A 27,923-nucleotide genomic window follows, 5' to 3' on the forward strand; every position below is an offset into this window, starting at 1 on the left:
AACTTTAGTTTTTTTTTTATAATTTTTTAAAGAAAACAAAAATAACTATTCTTTTAATATTTATACCTAAATTATCAACATAATAGAACGAAATTTTGGTTTATATTTTCTTGAGTAAATTTTCATTACCCAAAAATTGAAATGAAATGATTTTATTATTTATATTTTTGTATCTTTTGGCAAGATTACAAAAATACAAAAGCAAAAAAAACCAATTTTCTCACTGTGCACAAGGTTAGCCACCCCCGAAAATTTGGAGAAGCATCCTTGCTAACAAAACAAAGCAAAGCTGACTGGCAGGATGCGAAAAAAACATATTTGGGGTAAAAATGGAGCCAATTTCCAAGTGCCCTCTAATTGGATAAAGTGGATGGATAGAGTGGCGTGCTCTCTCCGTTGTTGTTGGTATTTTTTTGCATCTCTTTCAGCCAAATAACAGTGCTTCATGTGTGAAGGGGGTGTGGGATTGATGGTGTTCCCAAATTAAATTATCACTTTTTTTCGGAGTTCTCATTTGGATTTGGGTTATACATTGTATGGTGAAGGGTTTGGGATGGATACGGTTAGTTTTTTTTGTGGATAGGATTTCTTCATTGTTTGATCATGTTTGGTGTGTTGTGTTTTTTTTGTGTTGTGTGTTTTGAGACAGTAAAGATTTGTTTGTAAGAACAGGAAGATAAAATTGAGTTGAAAACTACTCCTATACGTTTCTCATGAAACAAAAACACACGAAATGTTATCACATAAACGCCAGAGTTTTGGTGTGTTTCAATTGGTTTGCTTGTTGGAAATGCACCGACTCTGATTACAGAACGGAACTGTCTTATGGAGGAAGTTTAACCTAAAATATTAAATTATTTGAATGTCATATACTTTGCTAACTTAAAGCATTAACATGTTTGAGCAACCTTGAAACATAAATATATCACTTGATGCTTAGATCATATTTATTTATATTAATCGGATGCAAATTTCAGATAACTTGTTTCTTGTTTATTATATTTACATTTCAGAGAGAAACAGAATCGTGAATACGTTATCTTGAGTTCAAAGTCAAAATTGTCTTTATTTTATATAAATTTCAGATTTTCAAAAATATTTTATTTCAGAATTGATTTTTTTTATTAGATTTTGTTTTGTTTAATTCGGAAAATTAAATTGAATCTACAAAGCGTATTTTCTGTGATTTTTGGAATGCATTTTTGAAACTTAAAAAGACAATAAACAGCAATAAAAAATCACACATAACAATTTGACGATGTTTTCGTTAATTCACTTATTTAGCTTTACTTTAACCTCCCTCATTTGACGATATTTTTCATAAATTTATTTTGGATTTTTATGAAAAAGATAATAACAAAACTTACATGGAACACATGCGATAGATTTTTTAAATTGGAATTTTAAGATGCAGAAGATAAAGAAAGTTCAATATTCTCTGAAATTTAAATATTATAAGATTGTTGTTGTTTTTTTTTTATATTGAAACATTCAAATTTCTTAACACCTGTACCTGGTCTCCATCAATGAAGATCCAAGTCATATTCATCTTGGGTGAACCGGGACCCATGGGCGAATTATGACAGCTGTTTTAGCCAGTTTTTTTTTAAAATGATATTTCAATGTTTTTGATTGATGTCGGTATGTTTTTTCATCATTTTTTTATGTTTATTATAGACATTTTACCACACTATTGCCCTATTCATATTATAAAATTTGGCAAAAAATATTGCACTTAAATTTAATTTTCATCAGAAAAACACTCAGAAGATAAATTTCAAAGTGTATTTTTTCTTGTAAGCTAAGTGACCCCAAGTGGGTAATTCTCCGCCAACTCACACGAAATCGGAAAAAAAGTTGCCCCAACCCCTCTTCGAATTCAACGAAAAGTTGATGTAAGGGGTTAGTAATAGCTAGTATTAGGTGATTTCATCTAAAAATTATGTATTTTTGTGGTGAGTCACAACAAACGTCCGAAGGGTTATTCTTAAGCAAAATTGTCTGAACTCTTCGATTTTTTTTTCAAAGGAACATGATTGAGTTGTAGGAGTGAATCTGGTCACATTTTGCCAGACCCCCCCTTGTTTTCGATGGGATTTTTTTTTATAGTTTGTAAGTTGTCTAATTATTATTTTTTTAAGTATAAACATAGCGACATAAAAAACAGTTTTGTATCTTTTAAAAATTAGAAGACCTGGTATAACATTCAAGTATTAAACAATCTTGAAACTGTTTTTCACAGCTTTGTAACTAATACGTTCAAACCATTTACAGCAGTTTTCTTAGAAAACCGGGCGTCCAAGTCCCTTTGACACCAAATTTCTATCTCTTGATGGTTTCGAGCTCGAAATCACTGAAAAGCGTGGCTTTGTAAATATCCAGAAAATGAAAGGTTCGTACCACCCCACCGGCACAAAATATTGAAAATTGGACCTCGGGATCGTGATAAAGAACCAAAATTCAAGATCAAAAACCAAAAGCAAAATTTCACGGAAATCAAAAAAGGGGAAGGAGCAACTTCTATGAGAGTTGGCGGAGAATGACTCAAGTGTTAAAGTTCCTACAGTTTAAAAAAATAATTTTTTTTTTGTTCTTTATTTTAGAAACTACACCAACCTCAAGTTTCACATAATATAATGAAAATAAGATTAACCAATTGATAATTGATTTTTACAATTTATTTTGATTACTATTCCCTGAGATTAAACAGTTTGTTTGTTTAGAAATTTCTTATCAATTTTAAAGAACTCAGTTTTACCTGAATTTTTGTTTTTTAAAGTATCCGTGACATATAAAATATGTTACTCAAGGATATTTGATCGAAGGAGGCGCGGGATACTTCTTGAATCTTGACCTCAAAACGAAGCTTTGTGAATGATCGTGCGCCTCCATCAAAGTATATAAAAAACATCTAAAATTGGAAAAATAAAAAATCCTTTTGTAAAATATTTTCTAGATCATGGATATTTGAAATTTTAGGTTCACTGATTTGCAATAATATTCAACTTCTGCGATGGCGTGTGCCCCATAGGGTCTCTGATGGAACTTTGATAGAAAATTGTCCAATCAATTTCAAATTGGTTGATGCAAAAATCGTGCAATTTTGAACCGTATGCAGAAAGATTCATGTGAAAATAATTGCTGCCGATGTCAAATGAACGAGGGTATTTGTGAACTAGTCATGCTGAATTAGTTTCAATACAAAAATGAATAATTGGATAAATTATCTAAATTCGGCTTTAAAAACAAATTTATTATGAAATTACAAAAGAATTTGAATATATTTGAAAGCAAACCTAGTTAAGCTCAAAGATGATTCAATTTTGAAGTTGTTTTGCAATGAAAATGTCAATATCACTGCTGTTTAAAATACAATATAGAGTAGTCTATAAGGAAACAATGAATACTTCTCCAGTCATTTGAATGTCCCGTGGTAAGTATGAGTTTTCAGATTTTTGAGTGCAACGAGTTATTTGGCCGAAATTAACAAAATCCCAACATTGCACGATACAAAAACTCCCCGGGCGTATCAATGTTTGCGTATCGCAATAAATTTTTCCCATCACAATGAAGTTTGCTGTGTAGGTTGAAAATGTTCCAGTCCACGTCAGCATCACAACAAAAAAAAAAAAAGGATTTAGATCCCTGTTTTACGCGGACGCCTCCCACAAACCAACTTTGTCCAACTTCCTCTTCGCGGAAATCACTTTGCGCACACCCCTAAATCGGCGACTCCCACCGCGGGGGACCGTCCAAAATTGTTTCGTACCGAGCGCAATATCGTAAAATTTTACGGACTTTACCAAGCTGGACTTTTCGGGAGAGGGTGGAAATTGAAAATCGCTTTTTGCCGTTCTGGTTCGCAGTTTTGGCCCGTGGTGCGGTTGGCGAAATTAACTTGCCAACGTTGGAACGCCGACCACGTCGCTGACCACACTGTTGACGGTTTGGCCTGTTGCTGGGTTGTTGGGGGTTTTTGAAAGCCACATAATTGATTGTGAAAATGGGACTGATATTAGACTTTTGATGCGGAATCACACTATAATTGATATTAGTTTTGCAGAATGACTGTGGTTTTGGTTGGACTATTATGATCAATTATGGTTATTTGATTGGAAAGCATAAACAATTTTATGAATAACTTGCTTTCAACTTCCCCTTCAAATACAGCTGCTCCGGGATTGGAAAAATCGGTAAAATCAATTTTTACGACCCATTTCCCACCAAAAGAGACTGTCTGATGCCGTGTTCATCAGACGACTGTCTGGAGGCAAACGAAGTGGTATTAAAAAATACGACCCATTTCGACGACCTTCCCGAGCAGCCAAGCCTCCGCAATTTATGGTCAATTGCAAAAATCGTTTTATTAATTTTGCCTCCCACATTAATATCACAGATTGGGAAGGAAACCACAAACACTCTCACACTCACACACACCCACAAAACCCACATAAATACACTTCAGAGTGTTTCATAAATCAAGAGGCAAAATGGTCCTCAAAACGCTGATCTAATCGCAACGTAAATCATCTTCCCATTCTAAACGAGATGCTATCTCTCTCTCGGTCTCCTCTCAGGAAAAGGCCATTTTCCACCACACTTGGTCCCTACTGCTTCCGGAAAAGAAGAGGGCGAGGAAAACGATGACGAGGCCGATGATGGTCATGGTTGTGCTTTAGATATTTTCCCAAAAAAGGGACTACGAAGGCCAAGATGGTCGTGTTAGAGGTGAGAGTGAATCAAATTTATAATTCAGTAAAATTCGTATTTTCTTTTTTTTTGTCTAGTTTATTTCGTAATTATTAAATCCTTGTAAGCAGTCTCTTTTTCTATCTTAAATAAACTTATTATAAAAGCTCCATTATTGCCTCGTTTTATTTTATTTATTTATTTTATCTATATATATTTATCAGGTTTCAGCTCATTTATTTCTTGCATCATATTGTTATGTTTAATCTTTTTAAATTATGTTAGTTAGTTCATTTCTTGAACTTGTTATGTTCTTTTTGTTCATATTTCACCGTATCTTTTTTCATCTTGTTGCTTATAGTTACACATATTTTTTTCTATTTTTACAATTCAGTTTTCTTCTTTTGTCTTGTTCTACTTTCATTTGATTTACCAAGAAGAAAATAATTCTGTGGTTTAATTTGTTACATATTTGTTTTACTTTGCCTTATCAAGTTATTTCATCTTTCATGAAAATTTACGTATTTCTATTGTTGTGATTTTCTGCTATATTCATATGCTTTCATTTCGTTGTATATTTCTTTTAAACAATTTTAAACAATTAAGAACAATTTTTAACAATTATAAACCATTTTTCTCAATTTTTAACATTTTTAACAGGTTTTTTTTAAACAATTTTTAACAATTTTTAACATGTTTTAACAATTTTCAACAATTTTTAACAATTTTAACAATTTTTAACAACTTTAAAAAATATTTAACAATTTTTAACAATTTTTAACAATTTTTAACATTTTTTAACAATTTTTAACAATTTTTAACAATTTTTAACAATTTCCAACAATTTTTAACAATTTTTAACAATTTTTAACAATTTTTAACAATTTTTAACAATTTTTAACAATTTTTAACAATTTTTAACAATTTTTAACAATTTTTAACAATTTTTAACAATTTTTAACAATTTTTAACAATTTTTAACAATTTTTAACATTTAAAAAAAAAATAGCAATAATTATCAATTTTTAACAATTTTTAACAATTTTTAACAATTTTTAACAATTTTTGACAATTTTTTACAATTTTTAACAATTTTTTACATTTTTTTACAATTTTTTACAATTTTTAACAATTTTTAACATTTTTTAACAATTTTTAACAATTTTTAACAATTTTTAACAATTTTTAACAATTTTTAACATTTTTTAAACAATTTTAAACAATTATTAACAATTTTTAACAAATTTTAACAATTTTTAACAATTTTTAACAATTTTTAACAATTTTTAACAATTTTTAACAATTTTTAACAATTTTTAACAATTTTTAACAATTTAAAAAAAAATAGCAATAATTATCAATTTTTAACAATTTTAACAATTTTTAACAATTTTTAACAATTTTTAACAATTTTTAACAATTTTTAACAATTTTTAACATTTTTTGACAATTTTTTACAATTTTTAACAATTTTTAACAATTTTTAACATTTTTTAACAATTTTTATCAATTTTTAACAATTTTTTTAACAATTTTTAACATTTTTTAAACAATTTTTAAGAATTTATAACAATTTTTAACAATTTTTAACAATTTTTAACAATTTTTAACAATTTTTAACAATTTTTAACAACTTTTAACAATTTTTAACAATTTTTAACAATTTTTTACAATTTTTAACAATTTTCAACAATTTTAAACAATTTTTAACATTTTTTAACAATTTTTAACAATTTTTAACAATTTTTAACAATTTTTAACAATTTTTAACAATTTATAACAGTTTTAACAATTTTTTACAATTTTTTACATTTTTTCACAATTTTCAACAATTTTTATCAATTTTTAAAAAATTAAAACAATTTTTATTCATTTTAAAGGTTTTTAACAATTTTTAATAATTTTTAACAAATTAAAAAAATTAAAAAAAATTAACAATTTTTATCAGTTTTTAACAATTAATAACATCTATAAACAAGTTTAAGCAATTGAACACAATTTGAAACAATTATTTTTAAGTTTTAATGTTTTAATGTTTTAATGTTTTTATGTTTTAATGTTTTAATGTTTTAATGTTTTAATGTTTTAATGTTTTAATGTTTTAATGTTTTAATGTTTTAATGTTTTAATGTTTTAATGTTTTAATGTTCTAATGTTTTAATGTTTTAATGTTTTAATGTTTTAATGTTTTAATGTTTTAATGTTTTAATGTTTTAATGTTTTAATGTTTTAATGTTTTAATGTTTTAATGTTTTAATGTTTTAATGTTTTAATGTTTTAATGTTTTAATGTTTTTATGTTTTTATGTTTTTATGTTTTTATGTTTTTATGTTTTTATGTTTTTATGTTTTTATGTTTTTATGTTTTTATGTTTTTATGTTTTTATGTTTTTATGTTTTTATGTTTTTATGTTTTTATGTTTTTATGTTTTAATGTTTTTATGTTTTTATGTTTTTATGTTTTTATGTTCTTGTTTCTTGTTTCTTGTTTCTTGTTTCTTGTTTCTTGTTTCTTGTTTCTTGTTTCTTGTTTCTTGTTTCTTGTTTCTTGTTTCTTGTTTCTTGTTTCTTGTTTCTTGTTTCTTGTTTCTTGTTTCTTGTTTCTTGTTTCTTGTTTCTTGTTTCTTGTTTCTTGTTTCTTGTTTCTTGTTTCTTGTTTCTTGTTTCTTGTTTCTTGTTTCTTGTTTCTTGTTTCTTGTTTCTTGTTTCTTGTTTCTTGTTTCTTGTTTCTTGTTTCTTGTTTCTTGTTTCTTGTTTCTTGTTTCTTGTTTCTTGTTTCTTGTTTCTTGTTTCTTGTTTCTTGTTTCTTGTTTCTTGTTTCTTGTTTCTTGTTTCTTGTTTCTTGTTTTTAATAAAATTAAATCTTGTCACCACCTATTCTGCGCCGTCTTGCCCTCGAAAATAATTCAGATTGAGACAGCACAGAGGAAGCAGAGCGCGGGGGAGCGAGCATGTTATGATGAGGCAATTGTCCGGAAAGTGTTTATGTTTCAGGTTTCAGTTATGGATGAGGCCGGCGTGTCGAGAATGTGTGGATTTTGAGACTAGGGGAGGACAGTTTTGCGGTAACTGTTGTCTAATTGCTGTCTGCTGAGCAAGAAGGAGATAAGCCCCACAACAATTTTGGACAGCCAGACAGAGTCTGATGGAGTGCAGTTTTGGGTGGGGTGATTGTTGCGAATTTTTGGTAGGGAGGTGGAAACGGGGTACTGGTAGGGGGATAGATTTATGACAGATTTTAAAGAAATTAACATTCCCGACGAGGGAAAGCAAATTTGGTGAACTTTGAAGATGCAGCATATGGAGCATTATGACGGCTTAGAAGTCAAAGTTCAACACCTATTGAATAGACTGTATGAAAGAGGTTATTTGAAAATTGTGAATTAATTGGTTTTTCTTGTTGTCTTGTTGTCTTCTTTTCTTGTTGTCTTCTGGTCTTTTTGTGAGAACATTGTGAGAAATTTTCTTAAAAATTGACTCAAGCAAAGACATCTGCTCAAATTCTTTATTATTTCCGTACACAAAAGTACTCATCAAAACAAATTCCTCAAACTCGTCTAATCCTACAGAAAACATATGCTCAAAAAAAGGTCCCACTTCATTCCAAGAACATCCACACGATTATCTGCACGTACTTAACGCGACACGTGTTATTGCACCCGTTGAAGACGAAATTGTCTTCTCTCTTGGGGCTCTACCTTACCCCTGAAATGCCACCATGTTTGCAAAAAGCATTCCTTTTTCGTGGGACTCAGAGTAGAGTGAACATGTCAGGCAGTCGCATTTTCTCGTCGTGCAATTTCACTTTGCAGTTTAGCCTCAGGTTTGCTTGATAAATCCAAATTTGGGTGACACGGTGGGAAATTTGCTTGTTTTTTTAAGTGACTTATTCATCTAGTAGTGCAAAAAACAGCTTGCTTTGTTTTTTTGCATACAATGCTTCTTCTGAATTGAATATTGTATGCAATTTTTAGGGAATTTTAGGTTTTTCAAGTGGCTTTGTCACTAAACACAAAAAACTTTCCAAAACTCATCCGGGACACATAAACCTCGTACGAAATTTACGCAAATCTCTGTCCTTCCGCCAGTCGACGTCGAGTTGAGTTGAATAGTGTCAGTCCCACTGCTCGGAACTCCCGGCAAGGGGGTGATAAAACGTTTTCGTCCCTCCCCCCTTTTAAACCAGTAGTACCCGGATGGTCGGGAACATCCGACAGGATGTCGTACATTATTTAAAACATTCACTAAAACATTCTCGTCGTGTGAGGAGCAGCAGGTCCTTCTACGTTTTGTTGAAGTGGCACACAATTTCCGCGGTTATTAGATTGCAAAAGTTTATGTATGTGAAGGAAATCATTCTGAATTCGAAACTCAATAAGTTAAATTTCGGTTCGAATTAAAAAGACATTCCCCGTGAACCGTAATCCGGGGTTAAATCCCGACCTTTGCTGAGAGAAAAAGAATTCGTGTCCTGATTGAAATTTACGACCACACGGTTGGTGGTGTCGAACTTATTGGGGTTGCGTTGTCTTTCGAACCGAGCAACGAAAGAATTTGAATTTATACGCCAAACACCTTGCGGCCATAAATAACGTTTAATTTTTTTTGGTTGGGTTTACCTTTTTTGGGGTTGGTTTCTTGTTAGACGATGGCAGAATTCTTATTTTATATTGGAAGAAGCTAAGAGATTCTGTGTTTCACAAGTTAACTGATGTGCTAAGGAAATTTGGAAAATTTCCACAGATTTAGCGGTTTTCACTTAGGCAGATACAAATATTTTAGAAATGTTGTCCCCACCGTCAAATTTGGTCCAAAAAATCAGGGGGTAAAGAAATATTTTTTCGAAAAACTTCAAAAATTAAATCGTGTTTCCAAATCAACATAGAACTATTTGCAATGCACTTATTGAGTGAAATTTTAAGTAAAATTTTCATGTATTTTGTCAATAATTGTTTAAATAAAAAAATGTGTGAAAAGTGTTACTTTTCGAAACAAGTGCTGAAAAGTAAAACTTTTCAGCACCCATTTCAGTGCTGAAAAGTAAAACTTTTCAGCATTTATTTTGAAAAGTGTTGCTATTCGATTCTGTTATTTTTGGTACAGAAAAGTAGGCTATTTCGTCGTTCAAGAATGACAGGAAAAGTAAGTAGTTTCACGACGGAAATGCAAAAAATGCATTTTAAAACTCTTTTTACATCCATTTTATTTAACATAGCTTGTAATATATTTCAATTTATATGTTTTTTGCCACCCCCCTACGTTGACTTTGTTCAGAGTCGAGAGACATAAACTCGAAATGGAACTTTTATGAATATTTTATTATATTTAATAAAAAAATATTTCATAATTATATATTAATGATTTGATCGATTAGAAAAACCTAGCAATAGTGTATGACTAAAATGGCTTCTTTTGATATAGGTCATGGGCAATGCATGGAAAAAGTTTCATTAAAATAAAAAAATAAACGAAAAACGAAAATCTCCATAAAAATTGTGATTTGATCATTTTTGACTTAGATATTAATTTTTATAATTTTGCAAAAATTTATCAAAATTTAAATGTTCATATCAATTTAGTGTCTTGGGAAAAATGATATTAATTAGGACTATTCAGGAAAAAAATTATACTCTTTAAAAATTAACCCCTTTTTTTTAATTTCCAGACAAGTATGATGTCCATTTTTAAATGTTAGTCTTAAAATCAGAAAATTTAATTTAATTTTTTTACATAGAAAATTGATATTTTTTTAAATATCGGCATTTGAAAATTAATTTTCTCAAAATGTCTAATACATTCAAAAAAATATATTTCGATCAGAAAATCTCTTCCCAAGATACAATTTTTTAAACATTTGTATCTCCTTGATAAGCACTCGGAATTTTTTACTTCGAGCAAAAAAAGTTTAATGAAATAACCGTATCACAGAAAGTTTTCTTCAATTTTATTCAACATTAATATTTTATTAAACATGTTTTTTTTTTCAATTAGGCCATCAGAAATGTTTCGGCTCTCGACTTTGTAAAGAGTCAAATTTGAACATTTTTTTTACTATTTTTTGATTTTACTATCTACGCTTAAAAATTATGTATTTTTCAAGACATTAAATACTGATAAATTGTTTTAAAATTAGATTTTTTTTTGTTAAGACAGGGATATATCTGGTTTAGAACTTGAAAAAAATATTCTTAAAATGCTGATATGAATAAGATTTAATATGATATGAAAAAAACAGGATTGATTTATTATAGCTTTTTTAAAAATGCGAATATTTAAAAAAAAATAATGCTAAATATGAATGTTTGAATGTTTTTATTTTTTTCTGATTTCATTCAACAAGACTAAACTTGTTGGCTAGTAAAATTCAGTTATACAAATTTTCAATCTGGAGCCTTGCTTTAGTTTTATGAGATGTGGTCATGTTACCAAGTTAACACCATATTTTTTTAATTGTCTGGTTCAACAATTTTACAAAAAATGGTATTAAAACCTAATGATAATAGTTTATAGATTGATATAAACTAGGGATGCTGGTTCGAATATCCGGATTTTTTTTTGATTGATTATAACAAAGTGAAATTATGATTTTAAAAGAACCAGAAATGCAAGGAATAGTAAGCAATGCTAAACTGAACAAAACTTTCTCGTTTCACGGATATCCGGATATTTTTTCTAGGGTTTATAAAACGGATAGAACTATCCGGATAATTATACGGATAGTGCTAATTTTACGAATATTTTTTAATTTAATTAATTGAATATTTTAAATCTTTGTACCCTATGGGGGCTTGGTTAAGATAATATTTTTTGACCATCCTAAAAGAAAAAAGTTATAAATTTGCGATGTTCTCTATTCATTTACACTCATTTGAAAATTATCCGGATACTAGAGATGGGAAAATTTGAGCGAACCGTTCATATGAACCGGCTCAAGCCAAAGAACGAATGAGCGACCGCTCAGGAAAAATGAGCGGTGGTTCATTTTGTGAACCGGTTCTTTTCGAAGAACCGTGAAATCAAAGAGCGAGTTGAAGAACGAACCGAACGGGATCGAGAGCGAATGAACGGAGCGCTTGATTTGCGTCGCTCATGCCGTCGTCGCCGTCGTCGAACGGCGTCGTTTTTTTTCGCTCACTCTTCCGTTCTTTCGCTCTCGCTCATTCGCTCTCGTTCGGTTCGTTCTTCCGTTAATTCGGTTCTTTTTTATGCTCGTTTTCTTTTATTTTGTGGTGGTCGATCCGTCGATCGTTCCGTGTTGAATTAATTCGCGTTCGAACAAAACCGTCGAAATTTTTTATATATAGAGACGTATTTTCATAACCTTTTGAAACATTCCATTGACGCTTAAGCGTTAATTAACTGTTCCACATTTGTGGGATGACTTTTTTGCGAATCCTTCTCCTTTAATATTTTCAAGAAATTGATTTAATCAAGTAGTCAAGAAATCGAAAGTATAACTATCATAAGATATTTCTGTAAATTTATTTTATTATGGTTAAGGTTTGTCGAAATCAATTCGATTTTTTTATAAGATTAATTTTTTTTTGAAGAATGATGTTTTTCAATTCGTAACCTACAAAATACCAAAAATAATAGAAAGCCAAGTTAATTCACAATCGGAATAGCCAGTGTTCAATCGGGTAACAAACAGAAAACAAAAATGATGGTAATATTCATCAGGAAATGGTGACAGATATTGTGGCAAAAAAAAAAGATTAATTTTACCCCAGAAAATGATGAATTTTCATCAGTTTTTGATGAATATTCATCAGGTTCACATTTTAACACATTTTTGATGTAATGTTACTCAAAAAAAAGGTAATATTCAACCTACCTAAATTTCAACATTCCAAAATTCAACTTTTTTTTCTGTGCAGATTCATGTCCAAGAAACATTATTTCATAAGAAAAATATTCTAAAAATAGGAGATGAAGAAATAAATATGAAATTTTTTTGTAACAATGAATTACCTCACCTCTCAATTTGAAATCAAAAACCAACGGGATTTGGTAAAAAATATATTTCCGAAGCCCCCGACCCTTCCCGTGTGTGACCCCATTATTCTTAGCACGGGGTGAGTTGGCACGCGTTGGAGCAACAGTTCCGGCGCAGTCCGCTGGAAATGATATCCTTTTTATTGACTTTACGATGTATCTATCGGGCACCGATAGGCAAGCAAACCCCGGATAGGGATTCCGTGGGACGTCAGTCCCTGCTTCTGATTGAGATTTCGACGAATTTTACACCCCTCGTGGACTTTTCTTGTTCTTTTTTTTTTGGTGGGGGTGGTCTTCGCGATGCCACAAACATGTGGCGTTCACATGGAAATGTGAAATTTTTATTACTTCTTTATTTCATCAGTTCCCACGTGGCATGCACGCAGTGAAAGACTGGTAGCACGTGTGAATTTCACACTTCCTTTCTTTCTTTCTTCCGAGCTGTCCGTTACGATGATTAGGGATGACGAAGGAAAAGCTGGACGCTCAGCTGCGAGTTGGACTTCCCGGAAGAGGCGGTAGGTTTATTTCGAGCTTTCAAATTCAATCTATTTTAGAGTTTGCTGAAATTGAACATCTTAAACTCAAGACAAATTCGATCAAATTTAGCTGGCTTTCCACACACAATTCACGTAAAGAGGGATATTTCTATAAAAAGGCGTTCCCCCAAAATATAAAAAAGAAAACCGTTGATGAAGTGTATTGTACTATGTGTACGACCCCACAACAAAGTCCGTTCTTGAATCGACGCCAAGTGGTGAACTACAACTCAAGAAAACCACACACATCCTGGTGCTGGGAAGGGAAAAGAAAAGAAAATCCCGAATTTTTCAGCGGTGCCAAAAAAGGACGTGTCCCGGAAGAAGATTAATTTTTCGGTAATTGTAAAATAAATCGAATATTTATTGTTATTGTTGTCGTGCTCGAAGTTTGGAGTTCTGCTATTTGTTGTGTATTTTTTGTTTATTGTACTAGAGTAAGTAACGTTATGATTCGAAATCCGGACGCTTAGTAGCATATCATTTTTGTTATAGCTGGCAAAAAATAGTAACAACTTTGCATCAGAATTTTAAAATTAAAATGACATTTTGTGCTTCGAATCCCGGACACTGATAAAAGCTGATTCGAAATCTGGACACTTTTGCTTCGAATTCCGGACACTCGATTTTGTTTATGAATCGCACAAATTTGGACTGAAATGTTAGTGAATGGCATTCTTTAGGTCTCAAATAAGTTGTTAACATCAAAACAATCGATATTCTATTTAAAAATTTCCTAGAATTTAAAAAAATCAGAACCATACATTTCTGCTTTGCCTTCCCGGTGCATCGGACGCCCATGAAATATTTCAGTGAAATGTTTCACATTTTTGGTAAACTTATAATTTTATTTTATATAATTGTTTTGGTATTAACTACAGCGTTCAAACCAACTTTAAATGAAAGTTGATGTTAGAATTCATCAAATAATACAGTTTTGACATTCACATTGCGAACTTTTATCAAAATAATTGATAAAACAAGATGAGGTGTCCGAGTTTCGAAGCGTCCGGGAATTCGAATCAGTCATTTTGACTTGTTTTTTGTAAGAAATCCTACCTCCCTCCTTAAAAGCCTGTCATATTTTTCTGATAAAAATTCAATCAGTTTTCTTTTGAATATCTTAGCTTTAATTAAAAACCCATCGTTTTGCGAAACATTATCACTTTCTCGATCTCGAAACTACCCAGCAGCAGCAGCACAAATTTTCGCTCACTTTTCGCCCAACTTTTGAAGCAGCTTCCAATTACCACCTCTAAAAACATTTTATGCTTCATCTGAACCAGCACATTCCACAGCAAACCGATCGCTTCTTCATCCAGAGGAGGACAAAGTTTCGATATTCTCATTCATGAAAATTAGTTCACTTTTCTTGGAGAGCGGTCGAGGGGAGTGAAACTATTAGCAAAGAAAATTTTCAACTTTTCCCCTACCCCACTCAGTTGAAGCAGCCGGTTCAATGTGAAAATGAGTGAAATACTTGCTCAATTGAACGGTTCTTTTTTCCTTTTTCTCTCTTGCTGGTTCGATCAATTTTTCATCTGCTTGTTATGAGCGAGAGGGAAGCTTTCACTGGCAAAGTTTGACCCTACGTTAGCAATTTTGCCCGATTGCAGGAAAAACTTCAACCGGATAATCTGGGGGGCTTGAACAGTTTGGCAAGTCATCGAAGTTAGGTGGTGGAATTTTGGAAATTGTGCACAAATTGAATGTGCCAACCCCACCCCGCCTAGAATAGAGTGAAAATTGATTTTGAGGGGAGGCTCAAGACTCAGGATTAAAACAGCTAAATGGAGAGGAAAATAACTAAACATAAAAACTACAAGAGATGAGCTTGCAAAATGATGCAAGTTTTTTTTTCATCAGCAAAAAAAAGGGAAGATGAAAGTGATTATTTTTAACTAACCGTGACCAACTGGTCGTGACCGTGGGGAAAAAAGTCACTTCCAACGAACATGAAAGAAAAATCTAATTATAATAAGTGAACTATAAGTTATGATGACCACGAGGGCACACTTCAAAGCATTGAATTGAAATATACACGATTGATGAGCAGTGACACGAAATAGTGGTAGTCAACTTTCGTTGAGATGAAAAGGTTGATATTTCTGCCTGGTTTTGATTCGTTCAGCTGCCTTGGTTAAGCACGACCCAGTCCTTAACTGAGGCACAGATTATTGCACTTATTTTTGAAAACACTGAAAAATTTCTTAAAACTACGTATATTCTGAAAAATACTCGAAATTTCATTTTTATATCAAATGATCGGGATTTTTTCATACATTTCGATAGTAATAATATTTTTTGTGAAATACTCAATTTTTTCACAAAACTTCTTATTTTCGATAAGGCCGATGCAAATATTTTCCAAAGTTTGTTGTCTCTCGGCTCTGGCTGGGGTCCAGGGAAGGGGGGGAGGGGGGGGGGTTTGGCAGGGAAAAAAAACAAAAATAAAAATTGAAAAAGCAAGCTATAAGCTCCACATTTGAACGAAAATAGTAGTTTATGCAACAGGTTGCAAAAAGAGGATTTTTTTCAGCACGAGTCGTACCTTTATCCAACGAGGTTCACCGAGTTGGATAAATACGAAGAGTGCTGAAAAAATCTAGTTTTGCAACGAGTTCCATACAACATTTTTGGCAATTCCGAAAAAACAACCATTGAGTGAAATTGTAAGTAATATTTTCATGTATTTATCGATAAATAGTTTAAATCAAAAAAATTGTTGAAAAGTGTTACTTTTCGAACAAGTGCTGAAAAGTAGAACTTTTCAGCATTTATTTTGAAAAGTGTTGCTATTCGATTCTGTTATTTTTGGTACAGAAAAGTAGGCTATTTCGTCGTTCAAGAATGACAGGAAAAGTAAGAAGTTTCACGACGGAATTTCAAAAAAGTGTTTTGAAATGCATTTTACGCCAGTTCAGTTGTTTTACAATCATTCGAAAATCACAACATAAATTCTTGAAAATAGTAAAAAAAATCATAAAATTACGTATTTAAAGAAAATCATGTTTTTATATGATCGTTATCAAATGATCAGGATTTTTTCATACATTACAAAAGTACTAACTCAAATTTTTGAAAACACTCCAAATTTTCCCAAAACTACGCACTTAAAAAAAATCAAAAAATTTGCAAACTAAAATCCGATTAGGTGCATATATTTTTCAAAATTTTTGTCCCTCGGTACTGGCAGGGGTCGAGGGAGGCGGGGGTGAGTAGTTTCAACATTTGAATGGAAAAATTGTTTTTTAAATGCATTTTAACTAAGTCAGTTGCTTAGCAATCATTTTCAAAAAACGTAAGATTTGACGGAAACAAAAATTTAAGAGAAAAAAAACATTTTGCGATAATAAACATCGAAAAATTTCAAAAAATTCAAAATATCCCTTTACTAAGTAATCGAATCCAGAAGGGAAAAGATCACCATTTGTGTTGGTCCGAGCCGGGATTTAAACTCCGATCTACTGCTTACGAGGCGGCAGCGTTACCTCTAGGCTACGAGGCTCGGATTATATGATATCTATAAAAAACTGAAATTTTAAGTATTTTTTTCAAAAGTACGCAGTTGTGTGAAAATTTTGAGTATTCAAAAAAATACATCGAAATGTATAGAAAATTCTGATCATTTTATACTCATTTAAAAAAAACAAAATTTCAGTTTTTTTTCAAAAGAAAATTTTCAGAATTTCACAAAAAATAATATTATTATTGAAACGTGTGAAAAAGCCCGATAATTTGATACCAAAATTGTAATAAACTTAAATTGTTAGTTTTTTTTAGAAAACGCAGTTTTGTGACAATTTTGAGTGTTTCACAAAAAAAATACTATCGAAATGTATGAAAAAATCCCGATTATAAGATACTCATATTATAAAAAAACTGAAATATTGGGTATGTTTTCAAAAATGCATAGTTTAGTGAAAATTTTGATTATTTTCAAAAAAATGTCTTATAGCTTTCGAATGTATGAAAAATCCCGATCATTTGATACGCATATTGTAAAAACTGATTTTTTTTTTTATATTTTCCAAAAATACGTAGTTTATGTTATGGGGTAATTCTCTACCAACTTACACGAAATCAGGAAAAATTGTCCCTAACCCTTTCCGATTTGCGAAACTTTGTCACTGATCACGAATCCGTTTTTTGATATCTGGTGACGGAGGCGTGGTACGACCCCTTTCTTTTTTGAACATGCGAAAAAAGAAGTGTTTTACAACAATTTGCAGCCTGAAACGATGATGAGATAGAAATTTGGTGTCAAAGGGACTTTTATGCAAAATTGGATGCGCGATTTGACTGCGTACTCAAAATTCCGAAAAAAACCTATTTTTCATCGATACGCTAAAAAAAACTTTAAAAAACCCTGACATTTTCCGTTACTCAGCTGTAGAAATTTTTTGAACACGTTTTTTCTAATTTTGCAGGGTTATTTTTTAGAGTGCAATAATGTTCTACAAAGTTGTACAGAAGACAATTACAAAAAATATATATAAACATAAGGGGTTTGCTTGAAACCATCACGATTTATCGCGATTTTACGAAAAAAAAGTTTTGAAATATTTGGTCGTAACGGATCTGGTACGTTTCGCCGAATGGACATTTCACCGAATTAAAAAAAAGATTAAAATTAAAGGTAAACAAAAAGATAAAAACACCAAAATTACCAAAAGCTAAACCAAAGAACGATTCATGTTTGAAAGAATGCAAAAACTCACAGAGGTATTCTCAAACCGTTTTTTAATTCGGCGAAATGTCCCACACCCGGGTCTACGACGTTGCTTTCTGAATAATTCTAAATGTTTTGACAAATATATTTTGCTTGTAATCTAAGGAAGCGTTCTTTTATTACGTAACGCAGCAAAATTTCGGATGAAATATTTAAATTCAAATTTCCCGGAAAATTTTATGAAAATTTTCCGTTTCCCGGGATTGTTGTAACCCCGGGAACTAGGACGCGCTACATGGGACACAATGAATTATGATTTGAATATCAAATTCAAATAATGCAAGCTAATCAAACCACCCGTGTTCAAGTGGGTAATAACAGCACCACTTTAAAAAAGGCACTCATTTCCAACTGGAGGTATTTTTTCGTGAAAATGTTTTACCATACCAGGAAACACCACTCACGAAAGCCACTCCTGGAATGACGCAGCCAAATGAAAACAAAAAAAAAACACATTTTCCCTGCGCCAGTCACTTCCGGGCGGGTAGAAAATTCCTGCTGAACTGAACAAAACAAGCCCAGCCAATTTACCCCCCAAAACAGCTCCATTGAGCTTTTCTTTCGTTCGCGGAACTGCCTGAACTGCACCTGATGATGATGATGGCGCCAACCTGCCACCCAGCCAGTTGAGCTTTTTCCCCCTGAAACCAAACAGGTGCAACAGGTGTACCGCCCCCGCGAAGGTGGTGGTCCTTGGAAAGTTTAATTTAAAATTGCGGAAGCTCAATCGAACCAACAAACGGCACCGTTTCCGTTGGCGACCGCGCGGGGACTGCAAGTTTGAGTTGCAGTTTGTGCAGGGCACAGTTTCGTTGCACTTCTCGGTTGAGTTGGATCGAAGTTCGAAGGCGATGAGTGAAGATCTACGGCGACGGCCTTCGTTGAGTTCTTCGTTTGAAAGTGGTGGTGGGGATGGAGTTGTCCAGCGTTGTGCCGTGTACTTGTCGATTGTGGCGTTGGCCTTGACCGGATTGGGGTATGACCCGCTGCAGAGGATAGTGGAACAGAAGGTGGCTGCGGAAGCTGAAGTGGACGCAGAGTACGAGGGGTTCTACGCTGGGATTGAGGAGGAGCTTGAAGAGGAGGGCGATTTGGAGATCAACTACCAGCCGAATGTGTACCTTGGGCGGGTTTTTGGGCCGACCTTGATCTGTGGACTGCTGGCTAGACCCGTTGACCTACAACTGGTGCGCAGAATCTATGGCCTTGGACATCTGTTTGTCGCCTTGTGCTATGTATTGTTGATGCTACCAAGCGACGGGGAAGGGGACAGGGTCCTCCAAACTTGTGGATTTCTGTCGGAACTGTTTTGGAGCGGCAAGCTGGTTCTGTACTACTACCAAATCGTCGTGTACAGCTCGCCCAACGAACGCTTCCCCGGGCTCGTGTACGGAATCATCGTACAGAGCTTCGGATCCGCCGTTCTGCCCTGGATACTTAACGAGCTGGAAGAGATCTGGCCGGAGACGCAGTACTACCTCAACATCCTGGTAGCCCTAGCCCACCTGTCACTGTTCTACCCAATCGGATTCTGCCAGCACGCGGTTAAAGAATCCTTCCCACCGTCACTTAACCTCAAATTCCCCAAACTGGTCGCCATCTCTTCAGCCATCGCCGTAATCCTAACCTCACTCTGCAACGTAACTCTCCAATGGTAGCAACAAAACCCCCTAACAAACCCCCATCAATCTAACCACCTCCCCTTTCTTCCAGGTTCCTCACCGACCCCTCCCCGACCCTGCTCCGGCCCTTCCTGCCGCTCCTCATCGCCGACGACTTCCTCGCAACGCTCTGGAACGTCCTGTACACCTTCATAGGCTTCACCTTCCTCGGCTTCTTCACCCTGTTCTTCACCCCGGCCCAAGTCCTGATCGCGTCCCTCCTGGCAACCCTGACGGCCGGCGCCTCCTACCTCTACCTGGAGGAGGAAATCCCCGCCAGGTTGGCCCTGCCCGCGACGGCCTTCACCTTTGCCGTGGCCCTGCACCTGCTGCTCGAACTGTGTCCCGAACGGCGCCTCCTTGTTCCGCTGGTGGGAACCGTTTTCACCGTGACAAACGCCGCCACCTACGGATACTTTGGACTGTTGACGCTGCTCTGGGAGTCGCCGGACGTGGTGATCATCGTGCTGTGGGCGGCGCTTGGGTTCTTTGCGTTGGCCGTGCTGGTGCTGTGTCGGGAGTTGGAGCAGAGGAAGGAAGCCGGGGGGATTGGGGAGCAGCAGCGGGATGTCAGTAGTGGAAGTTTTAGGACGGTGATTACGACCATAGCTTGAAGCTTGAGTGTGTTGTTCAAAGTTACCGAAATGTGGTGGTTTTAAAAATAAATGTTTTGATTTTGAGTTTTTTTTTGTTTTATGGATTTTTTGAACAACTTGCCCTCAACATATTTTTCTCAGAAGCGATCAGATTTTTTTTTTTAAATCGATGTGTCCCGATTTGTATGAAACATTCTGCCTTTATTTGTTCATACATAAGATTTTTTTTTTAGAAAAAAGATCAAAAGATGTAATATTGCTACAAAGAAAGCAATAAAGAACTAAAAAAAAACATTAGAATTCAATTCAATAATTGTAAAAGTAAATATAACTGGTTTCAGTTGAAAACTAACCAAATTTTAATTTTCATTTGCGGATAATTTTTAATTTTAATTCTTATGCAATATTTATGAAAAATTTTATGGGATTTAGCAGAATTTGTGAAATTTCAACATAGTTTAGTTGTTTGCGAAATCATGAAAATTGGGTCCTAAAATGAAGCTTAGATTGATGATATTATTGTTTACAGCGATAAAGCTTATTTTTCTGAGTACAATGACCCTTTGTACGACCACAAAGAGTTTAAAATGGATTATTAAGTCAATTTTGAAAAATTAACCTCACTGTCCTTCTTGACAGAAAAGCTCCGACTTGACTTGACAGCTAGTTCCAAGGGGACCATAGTTGATCCATCAAAAAATGTAGTCTAGTCAAAAAAAAATTGCATTCAAATGAAAAAAAGTGATCAGAAATGGTTTTTAATCGTGTTTTTTACCGTTGTACATAAAAATTGACATAGGGCTTCATTACCCAATTCACTAACCCTTGTTATAATCTTTGACCTGATGCACACTTAATAATGGATAAATGACAAAAGGTCGAAGGTCATAAGGCTTTCTACACGCAGAAAAATATTTTGTAGAATCAGCCTGTACGAGGTTTGTTTCAACAAAATTGTTGTTGAATATAATCAACGCTGATTTTGCGTTGAAACAAACCTTGATTTTCTCAATTCCACAAAAATCTTTTGTTGTTTTGAAAAAGCTGCTTTGACGTTTAGCGTTGATTCAACAAAAATATTGATTTTCAAATCAACAAAACGTTATGTTGATTCAAATATGCCTCATTTTGCTGCGTGTAGTCAGAAAATTACCAACACATTCAAAGTATGTTTACATGACAGCTAGAGATCCTAAATTAGATCCTATTTAGGGTCTCTAATAACAGCTGGACGTTTGTTTGCACCAGGTTTCTAATCTCTTTCTAGCAAAAGTTTTTTGTCTGGCGACTTCTAGCTGTTTTTTTTTGACTGACCGCCCGATATGTCAGCCAACGTACTTCGCAAGGCTGTGACAGCTACAGCTTGGTCATTGTTTGCATCAGGACACTGTGACGAGGAGTTCATCATTTTTGTGTTAAATTATATTTTTTCACTGGGCTTAGAAAGCCTTATTAGGTCGAATGGACAAATCGTCGAAAGGACAAAACATCGAGTGTCAAAAAACTTAAATCTAAAAAAAAATGACTTTCTATTCTCTTGAATAAACCTTTTCTTGTGCGTCATAAAACAAATTGTGAGATTTTCCATTCTTTCGACCATAAGCCGTTCTTTCTTTAAAAAAAAGTCGTACTTTTTTGTGTGTTTTTTTTCTATTTTTGAAAACAACCTTCTCTTGACTGTCATATTTTTAAAAGTTTATCTATTCTTTTAAACACCTGAAGTTCTTCAAAAAATCTGACTTCTAAAATATTTTGTGAGTTTTTCCAGTTTGTAAAAAGTAACCATTCATGCTTGTTGTAATATTTTTGTGAGTTTTTCCATTCTATCAATCAAGAGCAGTTCTTTAAAAAAACGGCCGTCTTCTAAAATATGTAAAGACAGGCTGCGCTAGGGTTAGATTAGATTAGATTAGAAAAAGGCCGTCTTCTAAAATATGTTGTTAGGTTATTTACAAAAACTAACTTAATCCACCTATGTGGTTGGAGCCTTCCTCACTCATTACCAACAATGGCTGATATGATGGGGTTGTACACAAATTTCATCTATTTGTTAGATCTGGAATAAAAAAAAAGTACATAAATATAACTTAAGTGACCATATCTCGAGACAGGGTTGCCAGATCTTCAATGTTTTGGACCCGTTGGAAAGATCTTTTGATAACCCAACCAACGATGGGTCGGATGGTGGATCCGGACATAGTTTACATACATTTAAGTGAGATCCGGCTTCCAAAAAGTACATCAATATCACTTAAGTGGCCATATCTCGAGACAGGGTTGCCAGATCTTCAATGTTTTGGACTCGTTAGAAAGGTCTTTTGATAACCTAACCAACGATGGGTCGGATACTGGATCCGGACATAGTTTACATACATTTAAGTGAGATCCGGCTTTTAAAAAGTACATCAATATCACTTAAGTTGCCAGATCTTCAATGTTTTGGACTCATTAGAAAGGTCTTTTGATAACCTAACCAACGATGGGTCGGATGGTGGATCCGGACATAGTTTACATACATTTAAGTGAGATCCGGCTTTCAAAAAGTACATCAATATCACTTAAGTGGTCATATCTCGAGACAGGGTTGCCAGATCTTCAATGTTTTGGACTCATTAGAAAGGTCTTTTGATAACCTAACCAACGATGGGTCGGATGATGGATCCGGACATAGTTTACATACATTTAAGTGAGATCCGGCTTTCAAAAAGTACATCAATATCACTTAAGTGGCCATATCTCGAGACAGGGTTGCCAGATCTTCAATGTTTTGGATTCGTTGGAAAGGTCTTTTGACAACCTACCCAACTATGAGTCGGATGGTGGACCCAGACATAGTTTACATACATTTAAGCGAGATCCGGATATATGTGAAAACACATTTTTATACATAACTTTTGAACTACTTATCGAAACTTCAATCTGTATAAAACTCGATCTATGGGACTCTAAACCAAGTCGAATGCAACAGGTTCGGGTCAAATCGGTTCAGCCAGTGCCGAGAAACATGAGCTAGTTTGTTGGTCACATACATACATACACACACACATACACACAGACATTTGTTTAGTTTTCGATTCTGAGTCGATATGTATACATGAAGGTGGGTCTACGACGTTTTTATACAAAGTTCATTTTTAGAGCAGGATTATGGCCTTACCTCAGTGAGGAAGGCAAAAACAACAACTATTCTTGACTGTCGTAATTTTTAGTGATTTTTTCTCTATTCTTGATGCTGTAATATTTTTGAGACTTTTTCCATTCTTTTAAACATGAGCAGTTCTTTAAGTAAAATGTCTGACTTCTATTATATTTTAAACTTTTGACCTTTTGTCCTTTCGACTTTTTGTCCATTGGATTTTTGTCTACTTTCGACCGGTTGTCCATTAGACCTTTTGTCCATTCGACCTTGTATCTTTCGACCTTTTGTCATACATCCCTTTATGCTACCATAACAAATAAAACAATAAATTTCAAATTAGTCTCAATTTTGACATATTCTGAATCCTAGGAAAAATTTTACACCAGTTTGACCCTTTAAGGCCTGATAATAATAAGTGACCCAAATATCGAAATTTCCAAAACTAGCCAATAATTTTCGTATGGTCATAAGAATCATTTTTACACTTTTAAATAAAAGTTTTTTTTTTAAATTCAGGCTTGAAACATTTAAAAAACATCAAATCCTGTTCACCCTGTGAGCAAGGATTATAGTAAGTCTTGAGTTTACTATTTTCATTTTTTTAATAAATATTTGGTCGTACTTCTCTGTGACTAAAAAGTGGCGCAAAACATAAAAAAATAAATACGGATCTTGAAAATTTGATTATTTGTTAAAAATATTTAGTTCAAAATTCGGGTTTTATCCCTTATTCCCGAATCCCACTTTCCCGAATCCCATATCCCCGAAAATCATTTCCCCGAAAATTCCACATTCCCGAAAATCATTTCCCCGAAAGTGCCATTTCCCCGAAAATCATTTTCCCGAAATTTCCACATCCCCGAAAATCATCCTCCCGAAAATTCCATATCCCCGAATGTCATTTACCTGAATGGCCATTTTACCGAACTGTCGTTTTCCCGAAATTACATATACCCGAATGGTTATTTCCCCGAAAGTTCCATTTTCCCGAATGATATTAACTTAGATGTAAACTGAATTGTTTTTTAGGGATATTTTTACAAAAGTATGACCTTAATAATAAATTCTCGTACGTGTGTTTTTAAATATGAAAAAAAAGAAAAAAAAACAAACAACCGTAGCAGGCCATTCATAAACCACGCGGAAACTTCAAGAAAGCGAGGTTTTGAGATCATCCACGTTCAATAAAAAAGATTTTTTTTTTTGAATGGACAATTTTCAGCGAAGCACAATTTTTCAAAACGGTATCCACGTGGTAAGGATTGCACAGCACCGATATCTTTAAGCGACGACTCGAAACGCAGGAATCAGTTTGTTCTAGATTTTGTTTAACTTTTTAGTGAAATCTAAATAGTTGATTATTGAATTACAAAATGCATTTTTTTAATGTTTCATCACTGCCATTTTGGGTTTAAAATTACTAAATCACTTTAAAGTAGTTTAGGGGTTATTACCCGAAGTGAACTTTTGACAAGGCCTTTGGAGATCTGGACTGTATTTAGATTTTCAATTAAATGCAAAAAAAAGCGAAATGATCAATGTATCAAATCGACGCTGTCGTGCTATCTTGTCGTTTGTCGCTTTTTGACGTTCCGAGAAAATGCGTGTTAGTGTTTGACCTTGAATAAACGGAAAATAGAGCACGCTATGTAAACAATAACAATCACGTTTTATTTTGTTGACCATTCTGTGCATTGTCCTGAAATTTGTTTGAATTTGGTTGCTGATATCCCGAGTTATAATTACAATCGTTTACGGTAGTCGGGCATGTACGTGTGTCAAACGCATTCTGACAGGGGGATGCTAAAGGCCGCCATCTTGGGTGATTGAGATTGATAACGCGCGCAAACTGCGCACAGTGAAAACAAAAATATTTTTTTTTTTTTTTTTTATTATTATTATAGAGACTTTACACCATTGTGCATTCATCTCTTCAAGGTGGATAGTGAAAGAGGAAATATTACAGAGTTTAAAATCACTTCAATAATTATTACCATGCCTTTTTTCTAACGATTTCTCTCTATGTTTCAAATATTTAGCAGAATATTTAAAGAATGAATTATCAAGTTCTTCAAGTTTATCTTCGTCCTCTTCTTCCAGGGATTTAGAAGTTATCTCACAACACTTTTTCTTATAATATTTTGCTTTTATGACATCTTCATCTTCTTCATCTGTTTCTTCTGCAGCCATCTCTCTTCGTTTTTTTGTTAGTTCGTCTTCCGCGTCCAAATATGCCTGTAAGCGATTTCGGCGGCGGGTGTGCTTAGAAAGCACGGTCTCGAATCCATCGTTGTCTTCTTCGTCGATTTCACTTGTTTCCATTGCATTTTGTTCTGGTTTACTATTGTTGCTTTTACTGCTGCTGCTGCTTGGCTCGGGTTCAATCGGTTGTGTACTGCTTTTTTGGTTAACCTTTTTACTCGAATCCGCACATTTTTTGTTCTTTGCTTTGAGTTTGCAAAGCGATTTTTTGCCTACAATCGTCACTGCTGCAGCAGCATTGTTTACAGTGATTAATTTCGGCGTTGGCTGTTTCAGCAACATCCGCAGGGTCCGAACTCCATTTGGGATCCCTGGGAAGAAGTTAATCCAGCGGTCGTTGGTGATGGTCAAAACTTCGCCGTATTTACTCATCACTTTGACTACGTCATCATTATTATTATTATTATTATTATTATCATTATTATTTCTTTTATTACTAATTCAAGTTTTGTTATAAGAATTACTGTAGTAAAAGTCAAATTACACAGTAGTTAATTTAAACGTTTCATGTGATAAAAGTACAACTTTAAATGAGGTCATCGGCCCGATGTGTGCTTAATAATCCCTACTTTAGTAGTTTATTTTGCAAATAAATTGATAAAAATCACCTCACAAACATACACTTACTTTTAAACGTACATTGCGGTAAAATTTTACATAAAAACAATAATTATTTTATTTCCATTTTATGCCTGCAGTTTTTGTACTTTTTTTTACAGTGCGCAGTTGCTTTGTTTCGGTTCCGTAACGAACAGCTGTTCTTTTGTGCTGGAGCCGAAGTTGACATTTCCCTTTTGTTCTGGTGCCGATGTTGACAGCTTGTGTTGGCTACGGGCGAGCTGCCTGTAGTGAGATATAGATGTCGCCCCCTCGCATTCTGATCTGAAACCTCTTTGACCAGTTGTCTCACTTACAGCAATTTTAAGAGTGTGTCAAGTTAGCACGAGACAAATTTTTTCGGTTTTTATTGAATATCTCAGATTTGAAATCGAGTTTTGGGCATTGTGAGCTGCACAAAATGGCTTTCTTAATTCAATTTGGCCCAAAATCGACGTACGACAAGTTAGCTCGACTGCGATGAAATGAGAAAAATAGGCAAATGAATTAAGCGGCACGCAGCTATTTAGATTTGTTCATTAGAAATAAGGGAGCGTTCTTTTATTACGTAACGCAAAATTTGGGATTTGTGGAGCAGGGCGTCATTTTTTTCTGGGCACCCTAGTGGTGAGTCACCCAAAACATCTTTTACGCAAATGGACCGACGTTTTACTTCCCCATCCGATAGAAGGCGTGATCAGGCAAATATAGTCTCGAAAAATGCCACCGGGTCCGTCTGGGATTGAACCCAGGCCTTACTGGGGTTAGAGGTTATCACGCTAACCCCTGAACCACCGTAACCGGCCCAACAAGTTTTTTTGAATGGATATCTCCGACAAAATTATTTCCATATTGTTTTGGTCACCGAGAACTGATGTTAATTTAATCTAATCGGTCTTTATCGGTGAAATCTGACGCAAATTTTAGAAGAAAGATAATGAAATTTTAGGTGGATAGGTCGACTAAGAGTCATAGAAGAAGATATAAAGGACGGAAAACTAAGTCAGCGAAGGGCCATTTGAGGAAGTATGTGTGTGTGATCAAGTCTTTTAGCCTTCTAATTTGGCTCTGTACAAGTACTGAGCGAAACACACAGTAAATGTACAGAGACAACTTATTCCTGCAGCGTCATCCATATGACTCCCGGACGGCCAAAAGAAATGATCGCACACCGCCTATACATACAACCGGCACGTTACTTTGGTTCTACCGATGACATTTATTGCGTTCGGATATTTCTGGGATGTGTCTTGAGCCTTGCTCTGGTAGCTTGGTATTCAAGACAAAGCCGTACTGCATTACCCTTGCGCTCCATAAATAGAACAGTTCTAATTTACTTTTCTCTTAGTCGACCTATCCACCTAAAATTTCATTATCTTTCTTCTAAAATTTGCGTCAGATTTCACCGATAAAGACCGATTAGATTAAATTAACACAAAATTATTTGGAGATTTGTATAGGTGAACTTATTGCACAAAATGGCTTCATTGGTCATAGGGAAGGCCCCCAAAACTATTTGGTAAAACAAAAAAATACACAAAAAATAAAAATGCGCAAAATCGGCCGATTTCAAAGAGAATTGCTATCTGTCAAAGTCAAATACACTCTCCCGAATAAACTGACCTTTGTTGGCACTATTGAGCAGGAAAAGGAAATAATTTTCCTCCCATTTGACGAGGAAAAAACTCTCTTTTCAATAAACCAGACCAGC

At 34.1% G+C, this 27,923-nt stretch overlaps 2 protein-coding genes across 3 annotated transcripts in view; one reads left to right on the plus strand and one right to left on the minus strand.

The window, feature by feature from the left end:
- LOC120430524 (uncharacterized) overlaps window positions 1–27,923 on the minus strand; it is a 444,462-nt gene that overhangs the window by 105,459 nt on the left and 311,080 nt on the right. The window lies entirely within an intron of this gene.
- Window positions 18,566–20,359, plus strand: LOC120430526 (uncharacterized). Its single transcript, XM_039595641.2, has 2 exons — window positions 18,566–19,611; window positions 19,671–20,359. Exons 1-2 carry the CDS (start codon window positions 18,809–18,811, stop codon window positions 20,230–20,232), a joined length of 1,365 nt encoding a protein of 454 aa, XP_039451575.1. The 5' UTR covers window positions 18,566–18,808; the 3' UTR covers window positions 20,233–20,359.

The sequence above is a fragment of the Culex pipiens genome, chromosome 3 (genome assembly GCF_016801865.2).
Source record: "Culex pipiens pallens isolate TS chromosome 3, TS_CPP_V2, whole genome shotgun sequence".
Lineage (NCBI taxonomy): Eukaryota > Metazoa > Arthropoda > Insecta > Diptera > Culicidae > Culex > Culex pipiens.

Bases quoted from the DNA above. Each gene is read 5' to 3' on its own strand.
- LOC120430526 (XM_039595641.2), top strand. From the start codon at position 18,809: ATGAGTGAAGATCTACGGCGACGGCCTTCGTTGAGTTCTTCGTTTGAA. The intron at 19,612-19,670 runs GTAGCAACAAAA...CCTTTCTTCCAG, and splicing joins TGCAACGTAACTCTCCAATG to GTTCCTCACCGACCCCTCCC.